Genomic DNA, 13379 nt, shown 5'->3' on the forward strand with positions numbered 1-13379 from the left:
TCAGTTCCCCTGGCTAGGAAAAGGGATTCCCTTCCCCCTTGCGCTTCCCAGGTGAGGCAATGCCTCGCCCTGCTTCAGCTCTCGCTGGTCGGGCTGCAGCAGCTGACCAGCACCGATCGTCCGGCACTCCCCAGTGAGATGAACCCAGTACCTCAGTTGAAAATGCAGAAATCACCGGTCTTCTGTGTCGCTCGCGCTAGGAGTTGGAGACTGGAGCTGTTCCTATTCGGCCATCTTGCTCCGCCCCCCCCCCCCCCCCCCGGTTTGTTCTTGCTTTTCTATTTCCTTGAGGTATATTGTTTGATTGTTAATTTGTACTCTTTCTCCTTTTTTTGGTGTAGGTGTTTGTTGCTGTAAACCTACCCCTTTGCGCTGCTTTTGTTGTATCCCATCAGTTTTGGTATATTGTTTCTCCATTTTTATTTCTTTGAAATTTTTTAAAGTTTTTATATTAATTTCTTTTTTATCCAGCAGTTATTCAGAGCATTCTATTTAATTTCCATGTCTTTGTATAGTTTCTAAAGTTCCTCATGGTATTGATTTCTAGTTTTATCCATGTGGTCTAAGAAAATACTTGATATGATTTTGGTTTGTTAAGTTTTATTGAGACTTGTTTTGTGGCCTAACATATGGTCTATCCTGGAGAATGTTCCACATGCTGATGAGAGAATGTATATTCTGTAGTCAGATAGAATGTTCTGTAAAGATCTGTTAGAGGGCCGGGTACGGTGGCTCACGCCTGTAATCCCAGCACTGGGAGGCCGAGACGGGCAGATCACGAGGTAGATCGAGACCATCCTGGCTAACACGGTGAAACCCCGTCTCTACTAAAAATACAAAAAATTAGCCGGGTGCAGTGGCGGGCACCTGTAGTCCCAGCTACACGGGAGGCTGAGGCAGGAGAATGGCATGAACCTGGGAGGTGGAGCTTGCAGTGAGCCGAGATTGTGCCACTGCACTCCAGCCTGGGCAACAGAGTGAGACTCCGTCTCAAAAAAAAAAAAAAGATCTGTTAGGACCAGTTGCTCTAAAATTTAGTTTAAATCCAGTGCTGCTTGATTTTCTGTCCAGGTGATCTATCTAATGCTGAGTGGGAGAGATGAAGTCTTTGACTATTACTGTATTGCATCTATCTCTCCTTAGATCTAATAATATTAACTTTATTTTTATGAGTGCTCCAATGTTCTAGACATACATATTTAGAATAATTATATCCTCTTGCTGGATTGATCCATTTATCATTATATAACAACCTTTTTTGTCTTTTTTTTTTTTTTTTTTTTTTTTACTATTTTTGACTTAAAGTCTATTCTATTTCATAAGTACAACTATACCTGCTCAATTTTGTTTTTCATTTGTATGGAATATGTACATCACTTTACTTTCAGACGTAAAGTGGTAAGGTGAGTTTCTTGTAAGAAGCGTATAGTTAGATCATGCTTCTTAATCCATTCAGCTATTGTATATCTTTTAAGTGGAGAATTAAATCTGTTTGTGTTCAAGGTTATTGATATGTGAGGTTTTGTTGTCTTTTCTGGTTGTTTCATATATTCTTTGTTCCTTTCTTTTTCTCTTATTGATTGTTGTTGTGGTTGGTGGGTTTCTACAGTGGTACCATTTCTCTTCCTATTTTATGTGATTGCTTTACCAGTGAGTTTTATACTTTCATTTGTTCATGATGGTAAATGTTGTTATTTTGCTTCCAGGCTTAAAATTCCCTTGAGCATTTCTTGTAGGAGTGGTCTAGTGGTAGTGAATTCCCTCAGCATTTGCTTGTCCAGGAAAGACTACTTCTTTTTCATTTATGAAGGATAATTTTGCTGGATATAGTATTCTTGGCTGACATTTTTTTTCTTTCAGCACTTTGAGTATATCATACCATTCTCTTCTGGCCTATAAGGTTTCTGCTGAGAAACTCACTCTTAGGCTGATGGGGTTGTCTTTCTTTCTTTTTTTTCAGATGGGGTCTCACTGGGGTTTCACTCTGTCACCTAGGCCAGAGTGCAGTACAGTGACATGATATGGGCTTACTGCAGCCTCTGCCTCCCAGGCTCAAGCAATCCTCCCATCTCAGCCTCCTTAGTAGCTGGGACCACAGGCACAAGCCACCATGCCTGGCTAATTTTTTGTATTTTTGGTAGAGATGGGGTTTTGCCATGTTGCTCAGGCTGGTCTTGTACTCCTGAGTATGAGTGATTACCCATCTGAGCCTCCCAAAGTGTCAGGATTACAGGCATGAGCCACCGCACTCGGTCAGGGGTTTTCAGGTAACCGTATGCTTTTCTTTTTAGGATGCTAGCTCTTTTTAGGATTCACCCTTTATCTTTGACTTTAGACAGTTGGACTATAGTGTGTCATGGAGAAAACGCTTGCAGAATGTATATTCCTGGAGATCAGTGAGTCTCCTGTATTTCAATGTCTAAATCTCTAGACTTAGGAAGTTTTCATCTATTATTTTATTAATTAAATTTTCTAATATTTTCTTTGTCTCTTTAGTCTCAGGGATATTAATAACTCAAATATTTGATCACTTTGTGTTTTCCCAAGTGTCATGAAGGCTTTACTCATTTTGTTTTATTCTTTTTCTTTTTGTCTGACTGGATTATTTAAAATATTCTGTCTTCAAGTTCTGAGATTCTTTATTCTCCCTTATCTAATCTGTTTTTGAAGTTTTCAAATGTATTTTATACTTCCTTCAATGAATTCTTCGGTTCTGGAATTTCTATTTGGTTCTTTAAAAAAAAAAAACCTATCTCCTTGGTAAATTTTTCATTCATATCCCGTATTGTTTTCCTGATTTCTTTGTATTGTTTTTCAGAGTTCTTTTGTATATCACTGAGCTCCTTTAAAATCAATATTTCAAATTTTTTATATGAGATTTCAAAAATTTCTTTTTGATTAAGATGTATTGCTTGAGAATTCTGATGTTCGTTTAGAGGCATCACATTTCCTTAATTTTTCATGTTTCATTTGTCCTTAAGTGGATCTCTGCACATCTGGTGTAACTGTTGCTTCTTCCTGTTTTTGAAATTTTCTTTCATAGAAGAGGATTTTTTCCTAAAGATATATCTATGGTTTTGGTTTAGTAGGGTACTTTGGCTTTGATTCTGGATGCATGTAGTAATGTAGTCTCTGTATAATTTTGTAGGCTGTAAATAGTGTTGGTGGCATCCATGATTTCCCCACTGGGTTAGGGTGAAGTTACTAGTGGAGGCTGTGGTGAAGTTGTACTAGGGATTGGGATGCCAGATGGGCCAGTCTTCAGGCCCTAGTGATGACAGCAATGGGCTAAATGTGCCCATTTGTGCCCAGGGCTGTATATGCTGGCATCTCTGTTGGCAGTTATTTGGCAGGCTGATTTCTGGGCCTCCAGGTGGCTTGTTCAGTTGCTGGTAGTGGCAGCAATGGACTGGGTGTGTAGGTGGGTTTTGGGGCCTTTGGGCAGCTGGCATAGCATGAGCGATGGCAGCAGCAGGAGCAGGATGATTGTGTGGGTCCCAAGTGGTGTGCATTGATGTTGGTGGTTGCTGTGATGGGCTGGGTGGGACAATCTCTAGGCCTTCAGGTGGCACTTGCAAGGAGGTGCCAGGTGACGTGATGGTGGCTGGGAGTTTAGGCCCAACCATAGGCCCCAGAAAGAGTGCTCAGGTACCCAAGGTGGTGGATTGCCTTGCACAGTCCCCAGGACCCCAGGATATGTGTCCTGTCTCAAAGAGGGGGGCAAAGCTGGGCTGTGCAGGTTTGTGCTCAGGCCTCTTGGTGAGAGCAAGAACCACCATTGGGGGCCAGGGTAGGGTGATCCTCAGGCCCCAGGCAGAGTGCTCAGGTAAGAGATGCTAGCAGCTGTGCTGAAGTGCTACGACTGAACAGAGTGTGGCTGTGCTCTGTGGTCACAGCCTGGGCTGGTAAGTGGGAATGTATGTCCTTCCCACAGTCCCAGTGGGGTTTGCTTTCCAGCCTTGACAGTGTTAGCCCATGCCTGTCTCACGCTCCCACCCTGGCTGCGGAGGCCCCATTTCAGCTGGTGAGCAAGTCCCAGCGGCAGCTTACACCCTTTCAGCATCCTAATCTCCGTCCCAGCAGCACCCACTTCCTGGCATCAGCAACTGCAACCCTTTCCTTGTTTGTTTCTTAGCCCTGGCTGTGGGAGTGCTCACAGCTTACTCCCTATTCCCAGCAGCAGCAATCTGGGTTTCTGTAACACCTCAGTCCCAGTGCCTCTGGGCCCCAGGACAGCATGCAGTCTACCCACGGCTAGGTTTGAAAATGGTGTCTTGCTGTAGTTGCTTAGGTCTCAGACAAGTGTGGGATCCAGTGCAAGCTCCATCTTTGGAGCAGTTCCATCCCACGGTCTCCCGGCAGCTCCCTATGTTAGCTTCAGTGGTTGGGAGGGTTGAGGGGGTCTCATGGCCAGGATTACATGATTTCATGGTGGGGATCTGGGCCACTGGAAGTCTCTCATTCACCCTTTCCCGGAATTGGGAAGTCAGTCCCAGCTCCTAGTTGATCCTGGCTAGGCAGGCTGCTTGTCTCCCTTCTCCTTCCCTGCTTTTGGTGTTTCCTGCCACTTCTCTGTTGAATTCCAGTGTTCTCTATTGGATAATGTATTCAAAGTGTGACTGTCTACACACTATGTTTGTTCTAAGTGGAAGAGGCTGACATGAAATGCTTCTGGTAGCCATCTTTGTCTGTGCTATTTCTAATACTACATGCTGTACCTAGGTAAATTCCTCTGGGAAAGTTGAGACCCATGTTCACAAAATAAAGAAAAAGGCCACAAGGTTACAAGAAGGGTCACCCAATTCCTCACGGTTATTTCATTTATTCATTTGTTTGCCTTTAAACCTACATTCATGGCTCAAAACCATTATGCAAACTGGAATTCTCATATTACTATTGATTTTATTTTTCCTTTACATTTTCGTTTTTTAAACTTCCTATCTGTTACTTGTCAAATCTCAGTAGAAGTACACCTTCTAACAGAATAATACGGGCCCTGCATTTTGAGATGATAGCAAATGTTTACAGAACAGACAAAATCGAACTTAACAATAGACTTCAAGTAGACCTAGCCTGAGAGCCAGTCTCTCCAAACTTCCCTTTTGCTCAAACATGGCTAAAGGGTTTTGACACTGACTCCTAGTCACCATGAAATCCCTCCAGTGTGAGACCAGACCAGCCACCTAGGACAGGTCTATCCTGGCACCAAGGAATAATCAAAACCTAACTACGGGATGGCTCATCGGGGATGCTCTCTGATAAAGATCTTGATCAAATGGGGGAAATGTGAAAGTTGTCAGTATTATAAAGGAGTCACTTGTGCCAAAAACAAAAACAAAAAACAACCCTGACAAATAGAGCCACGGAAGGCCATGAAAGAAGGGTTCTCCTAGATAAATGACTGATGACAAGAGCCATCACAAGACTCTGAAAAAACCAAAACCTTGCGCAAAAGCCATCACAATCTTAAACACACACAAAGCCTCCTGCAAGGACCTCTGCCCAACAACTCCCTGTCCAGCCTTGGACTGGCACCACCCTTATTGTTGATCCTTGCAGCCAAGGATAATTGTCTCAAAATAATTATGTAATCCTTCTTATTTTTCCTTTAAGAACTGTTGTCTTCCTTTACCTCTTCAAAAACACACGTAGTTTACTATGGCACATGTATTCCCATTGTAATGCCCTATTCCCCAATACATATCATCATTTTCTTTTAGAGAGCCTCTCTCTGTTATCTAGGTTGACAGAGATGATGGAGTAGAGCTGCCCCAGTTAAGGTATTCCAACAGGCAGAGGCCCCAGTTGACCCACATTCAACTGAGCCCAACCTAAGTCAGCTGACGGACCCTCTACTAACCCCCAAGCTATGATAATAAATGCCTGTAGCTTTAAGCCATTGAATTTTAAGATAGTTTGTTACACAGAAATAGATAAGTGATACAATGCCTTATGTGCTAATAACAGCAACTTGGAAAACAATGCTCCAGGTGGTTTTTACATGATCTCCTTGTAATGTTTGCTTCTACACTAGAAGTTCTAGCGTTCTACTTCTAGAACACCAGACGTTCACTAGAGCAGTGGACTCTAGTGAATGGCCCAGGCCATAACATTTTAGGCACTGTGTTTATAGCTGGTTGCAATCCTACAGTCTCATCACACATAGTGCAATAACCAGGAACAGAGCAATCAGAACCTTCTGCACTCACCCACCGACCCACCACCCCAAATACAAAGAGCTCATATTACAGCAGTCTATAAATCTTATTAGTGTGTTTATTGAGATTATAAAATATAATAAGTTATATATATACAGAGTTAGACAAAAATATTGACAATTAAGACTTCACTAAGGGCCACAGACCTACCCTGGGGTGTTTTCTAAATGTTTTAAAGTATTGCAAAGTAATATCTCCACACAAAAATGGCAGGATGGAGTCCCAGCTTTGTTCAGTGAGAATTATTATGATCTCATTGTTCTGAATCCCATAACAAAGGCTAAAGCTTGTCAGAGTAAATCCCATGTTTCCAAATAAGTAAATGACAAGAGAATGTGTAACTATATAAGGAATAGCTCCCTAAAAATGGCAGGTGGAGAGCCAGTGGAACATGAGCTGACACTGGCTGGCCTTACAGTCCCAGAATTCCAAGAGCGTGAAATGAGGCCAAAGCACCAGGAGCAGAGAACAGCCACCCTACTCCTTCACTGAAAACATTCTGAGGAGGGTACAAGCTGTTATCCTGGAACGGCACACTCATCACAAGTGACATTTGCAGTCTAATTAAAGGGAGACTCATCATCATTATCACAATGCAGGGGGAAGGGGGCACCACAGGATTTCAAAGAGGAATTAAAAGGATAATTAAGCTCTGCCGTGGAGTATTTAGCTTGCAAGATAAACCAAATAGGTTCTGAAAAACAGCAGCAAACAGACACAGTAAATGATGATATTAAATATTCAGGACCTCATTATGATCCTCTCACAGTATGTACTACATTCGTTGGTGGGAAATTGCTTATTGGTGTTAAAGATATGACTGATTTTCCCCCCAAAGCATTTTTTCAGTCATGCAACTTGTCATTTTTACAACCTCGCTTTATAAGTCAGAAACTTTGTTTTAATTTAGTAATAAACACAGTCAGACCTGCCATTAGGGAGCTCAGCAGTGAACTCTAAATTAACCCCTGGTGTGATCACTAGCCTGCCTCCTGAGCTCTTGGCAGTTACAGGGATAGTACGAGAGTCTGCCAAGAACAATGCCAGATTATTAGCTTTCTGCCTATAAATGTTATGTCAAACCATTGCAGTTACTGTGAAAATGCCAATTCTGAGTTTTTCTGTTTTAATTCCCATTTAAACGGACAAACCACACTGTATTCACTTCCATAGAGCACCTCAAAGGCCTGGCATTTCCTATAGCTCCACTTTCTTTTTGCTCACCTGAACCCTACCTGCCCCGATTATAGAATCACTGGCTAACATCTCATTTGCAGAAGAGAAACTGAGGTTGAGAGAGGAAAAGACAAGACCCAAGGTGGCACTAGAAGCCAGCTCCCTGGACTCCAAGCCCAGGCCCTCATTTGCACTGCAGGACTCCACTTCCCCTGACTGGCTCAGAAGGCTGAGTCTGAAACTCTCATGCCATGAGGCTAATCTACGAGTCTCAGATGAGCTCTTGAAATCTAGAATTATGCGTGGCTGAGCTCTTAGGAAGTCATCATTTCTCTAATTACAGTTGACTACTCATATATGTTTGAAGTGAAAACACAGCCTGACACGTTATAATTTAAATTGCTGTGTCCTTGAGCATTGCTGCCCCTAAAAGGTCAAATCTGCCTAAGGCTGAGAGTGGAAGGCCATTCACATGTAATGCAAACCACAGGGTACCCAGGCCAAAGATTCATGCAGTAAATGGAACTGGCTACTGCACACATCCAATTGCTTGGACAAACACATGCCTTGCATATTGGTTTTGTATAGAGTGAGCTCTTCCGTTATTGACTGGAAGGCCTGTAAGAATATGGATGACCTCAAGGATAGGTAAAGTTATCCTAATGAAACCACATAGGGTGTTAACAGACTTGTACTAAACCTGAAATAATACCTGGAGCAGGGTGTTTGCATTTTGTAGCCATTTTACCAAAATGTTTGAGCTGCTTCTTCACTAGGATGCCATCCTTCATCATCCCAGTAGGGAGTCATCTCCCGCGTAGAACTTCTATTACATTTTCTAAGTGCCCCTTCATTAGCTTGTTTGATGTCTTCCAGTGAAGTGGTTTGTAAACATACGTTCCTTCTGTCTTCTACTGGAGTGCAAACTCCTTAAAGACAGGGACCAGATTCTTCACTTCTGTCAGTCCCACGGGGTTTGGTTCCTTTGAGTCCTCAACATTGTCTCATTGTTCAGTGAGTTAATGGTGGGCTGGTGGGCTCGCTCTATGAGTGAGTGGATATTTACTCTGCCTGGTGAAGTACAGGCGAGCATCTGAAAGTAGCCCAGCTCTAGTCCTTTATCTTTGGTTAAATTGGAAGACAGGCCTTATTTCATCTGGCTCCTTGAACATCCTAAGGCATATGGTGACATCACAAAAGCCTTGATTCTTGGCAGTCTTTTGGCACCACTCACAGCTCCAGAGCCCTCATTGATCCTTGGCTTGTCCTGGGAGGACAACCCACAGGCATGCTTTTCAGGATGCAGCATGTGGCTGGGAAGCAGGTGGCACAACCCCCGCCCACTCCAGTATGTCTGCACACAAGGACTCCACAGCATCCAGCCGCTCAATCTGTACCAGTTTTGTGAGCAGCTCAGGGATGCTGTAACCTGCCGTGCTGATGCGGTCGAAGAGCTGCATGCCGTCTGTCATGCCCCCAATCTCATCCCTCTTCAGGCCGAAGCTCTCGGCGAGGTGGCGCCACGTTTTCACAACAGCCTTCTCAGAGTTGTACGTGGAGCTGAGCATTCGGCTAGTTTTCTCGAGGCAATCAAATGGCAGCTCCGTGGGGCTAAGACCTGCAGACACCAATGGCCACAGTTAGATGTTGCAAGTCGCAGTCAATAGAAGGTCAACACTGTGAAAAATTATTTAAATGAAATAAAAATTATTGAAAAAAACATTTAAAAAATTGTAAAACAAAGCATGCAGAAAGCCACCTAAAACAAACGCATAACTTAAGGCAAACGACACCTAGAACACTGCCAGCCACAAGAGAGGGCTGTGCATGTACCCTAACCCCGGTAATAGCCCCTTCCCCACTAGGAAAATGACTGCTCTATTGACCATGATAATAATTCCCTGATGACCACTTTTAGCAATTCTCAAAGACTTCAAGACAAGTTATCCTTAGTTGGGTAACCCTGTCTCCCATGGGGCTGGGCTGAGGAGGGGGTCAAAGAGACAGTATCGTGTCTCTTTAGGGAATAGTAGTCAACTTTGTAATGGGTGCTCTCAATGATAGCCCCAGATTGGGGTTATCTGAACCAAGTCACTGCCAACTCAGTGGTCTGATGGTTTTTGGGGTTCACGGTACATTAGACTCACCTAGGAGCATTTAAAAACTTGATATGGCTGCTTCTGGAAGATGAGTAGATATAATTTTCCCTAATCCTCCCACTAAGTGCAGCTAAAAGCCCTGAACATTCCGTATAAAACAAATACAAGAAGTCTCTGAAAAGTGGAGAAAAGAAGATGGACCAACTAGGGACCTCGATACCTAAGGATGGTGATGGTGGTGAGTTCCCTGGGTTTTCTTTTGCCTCATAAATTCCAGACATGGGGCAGAAAAGTCCAAAAATCCAGAAATAATAGCAACCACAGACAAAAACAGCCCCAACAAAAGTCTTCCCTCTCTAGTCAGAGCACTAGGAAAAGAGCAGCCTAGCAAGCATAAAACATTTAGACAATAATTGCTCTATTCCAGCCAAACACCACAGAAAAACTGTGTCCCCACTCCATCCAGGGTAGCAAAGACTGAGTGGGGAGCCTAGACTTCCACCCTCACCAAGCTGTAACACTGTGCCAGGTGGTGTCAGGAAAGGCCATGTAGAGAGATGGGGCTTTCTCATCAACCAGCTGGTAACAACTCCTCTGCCCCTGTGGTGACCATGTCAGGAGCCATACTCCCAAACCCGAAAAGCAGTAAAAAGGAGTCCCTTGGGTGTTAGTGAAGGTTGAGTGGGGAATTTGGATGTCTACCTTCACCTAACAGTAGCAAGACAGCACCCTCATTCTCCTGCCACAGGGCTGCCTATCGAAAGGAGCCAGCTAAAATGGAAGGCTTAAATAAGACCCAGAGTTTCATATCAGGACATAAAACTACACAGGTTTCAAAGTGAATTCACTCATCATACCAAGAACCAGGAAGATGTCAAATGAGTAAAAAAAGAAAAACAATAGATGCTAACACTGAGATGACAGATGTTAGATAATCTGAAAAAGGTTTTAAAGAAGCCATAATAAAAGTGCTTCAACAAGCAATTATGAACATGCTTAAAACAAATGCAATAATAGAAAAACAGAAATAGAAAATAGAAAAAAATAGAAATCCTCAGCGAAAATATACAAAATGTATAAAAGAAATGAAAATATTAGAACTAAAAAAATACAATAACCACAATAAAAAGCTCAGTGGATGTGCTCAATGGCAGAGTAAAGACAGAGGAAAGAATCAGTGAGATGGATAATGGAAGCTAGCAGTGGAAATTACTCAATCAGAGAAAATAAACTGAAAAACACAGAGCCTTAGGGAACTGTGGGGTTATAACAAAAGAGCTAACATTTGCGTCATGAAGTTTCAGAAGGAGAGGAGAAGAGAGTGGGACTAAAGTACTCAAATAAATGATGGCTTAAAACTCCCCAAATTTGTAAAGAGATACAAGTCTACAGATTCAAGAAGCTAAGCAAATCCCAAACAGGATAAACCCAAATATATTCATGTCAAGATACATCATAAATGAACTTCTGAAAACTAAAGACGAAGTCTTAGAAACAGCCAAAGAAAAACAACGCCTGACCTAGAGAGAGAAAACAATTAGAATGACAGTAAATTTATAATCAGAAACCTGGAGACCAGAGAGAAGTAGCACAGTATTTCCAAGTACTGAAGGAAGAGAACTTTCAACCCAGAGTTGCATATCAGGTTGCAGTGAGCTGAGTGAAAATATCCTTCAGGATGACATGAGAATATCAAGACATTCCAAGCCAAAGAAAAATTAAGAATTTTTCACCAGCAGACCACCCTAAAAGAAGCAAAAGGAAATTCTGTAAACAGAAAGGAAATAATAAAAGAATGAAACTTGAGACATCAGAAAAGACAGAAAAGAACATAGTGAGCAAAAATTCAGGGAAATAAAATAGACTTTCCTTCCCTTTTTAAGTTTTCTGAATTATGTTAGGCAGTTGAAGCAATTTATGTTTTTCTAAATATATGTAGAGGAAATATTTACAACTACTATAAACAGGGAAGGTAAAGGGACAAAGAGAAAGGTAAAGTTTTTATACTTCATTCAAACTGGCAAAATAATAACACCAGGAAGGCCAGACACAGTGGCTCACACCTGTAAACCAAGGACTTTGGGAGGCCGAGGTGGGCAGTTCACCTGAGGTCAGGAGTTCGAGACCAGCCCGGCCAACATGGTGAAACCCTGTCTCTACTAAAAACACAACTGGTTGGCATGGTGGTGCACAGCTGTAATCCCAGCTACTCGGAAGGCTGAGGCAGGAGAATCACTTGAACCTGGGAGGCGGAGGTTGCAGTGAGCTGAGATTGCGCCACTGCTCTCCAACCTGGGCAACAGAGCAAGACTCCATCTCAAAAATAAAAATAAAAAAAAATACTAATAACACCAGTAGACTGATAAGTTGTATGTGTAAATGCAATCTCTAGACAAACTACTAAAATAACTATGGAAAAAGATAAAATCAAAACATATCACTCAAAAAACACCAAAATCAAATTCTGAAATATGTTCAAGTGACCCACAGAAAAGCAGGAATACAAAAACACAGAAATGAAAAACAGAGACAACAAATAGTAAACAAAATATAAAATAGCAGACTTAATTAAGCCCTAACATAATAATGACTACATTTAATGTCAATGGTTTAAATACCAACTAAAGGCTGGGTGTGGTGGCTTATGCCTGTAATACCAGCACTTTGGGAGGCCAAGGCAGGTGGATCAGCTGAGGTCAGGAGTTTGAGACCTGCCTGGCCAACATGGTGAAACCCTGTTTCTACTAAATATACAAAATTAGCTGGTGTGGTGGTGCATGCCTGTGATCCCAGCTACTTGAAAGGCTGAGGCAGGAGAATTGCTTGAAACTGGGAAGCGGAGGTTGCAGTGAGCCAAGATCACACCATTGCACTCCAGCCTGGGCAACAGGAGCGGAAACTCCATAAAAAACAGACAAACAAACAAAAACCTAAAAGGCAGAACTTGGTAGAGGAGATTTTAAAATATACTCAGTTATATGCTGCCTACAAGAAACTCACTTCAATATAATGAGAGAGGCTGGTTGGAAGTAAAAGGATGGAAAAATACATATCATGCAAACTTTAATAAAAGGAAGGCAGAATGGCTATAACATCAGTTAAAGTAGACTTCAGAGGAAAAAAATTACCAGAAAGTGACATTTAATAATGATAAAAGGGTCAATCCAAGAAGACATAGCAATCCTAAATGAATATGCACCAAACAACAGAGCTCCAAAATATGTGAAACAAAAACTGATAGACCTGAAAGAAGAGATAAGCCCACAATTATAGTTGAAAACTTTAACATTCCTCCCTCAGTAAATGATAGAACAATTAGAAAAAAATCAGCAAGAATATAGAACTTACCAACATCATCAACCAACAAGATCTAATCAACATTTATAGAACACTCCATTCAACAACAGCAGAATACACATTCTTTATAATTATGGGCCTTACACCTCAACAAATTAAAAGAATTGAAACTATACAAAATATATTCCCCTACCACAATATAATTAGAATTTAAATCAATAACAGAAAAATCTTTACACATTTGAAAACTAGACAACAGTCTTCTAAATAATCCACAGGTCAAAGAGGAAGTCTCAAAGAAAATTTAAAAATGAATGAAAATAAAAATACCAGATGTCAGTATTTGTGAGACACAGCTGAAGTAGTACTGAGAGGAAAATTTATAGCAGAAACACAAAGGAGGAAATCTCTTAATAATCTAAGCTCCCATCTCAAGCACTTAGAAAAAGATTAACAAAATAAACCAAATGTACATAGAAGGAAATAAGTAATTTAGAAATAAGAGCAGTAATCACTGAAATTGAAAACAGTAAAGTAAAAGAGAGCAATATGAAAAGAAACAGTTATTTGAAAAGATCAATATAACTGA

The 13379-nt window shown here is 41.6% G+C and overlaps 2 protein-coding genes across 5 annotated transcripts in view; one reads left to right on the plus strand and one right to left on the minus strand.

The window, feature by feature from the left end:
- Positions 1-13379, plus strand: part of CCDC138 (coiled-coil domain containing 138) — a 128250-nt gene that overhangs the window by 111391 nt on the left and 3480 nt on the right. The window lies entirely within an intron of this gene.
- EDAR (ectodysplasin A receptor) overlaps positions 6261-13379 on the minus strand; it is a 102622-nt gene continuing 95503 nt past the window's right edge. For all 4 annotated transcript variants that reach the window (XM_015113103.3, XM_028832289.2, XM_077958987.1 and 1 more), the window contains one exon: positions 6261-9012. In XM_015113103.3, coding sequence (XP_014968589.2) covers positions 8690-9012 — 323 coding nt within the window. In that variant the 3' untranslated portion in view covers positions 6261-8689. The remainder of the gene's footprint in view (positions 9013-13379) is intronic.

The sequence above is a fragment of the Macaca mulatta genome, chromosome 13 (genome assembly GCF_049350105.2).
Source record: "Macaca mulatta isolate MMU2019108-1 chromosome 13, T2T-MMU8v2.0, whole genome shotgun sequence".
NCBI classification, from domain to species: Eukaryota; Metazoa; Chordata; class Mammalia; order Primates; family Cercopithecidae; genus Macaca; species Macaca mulatta.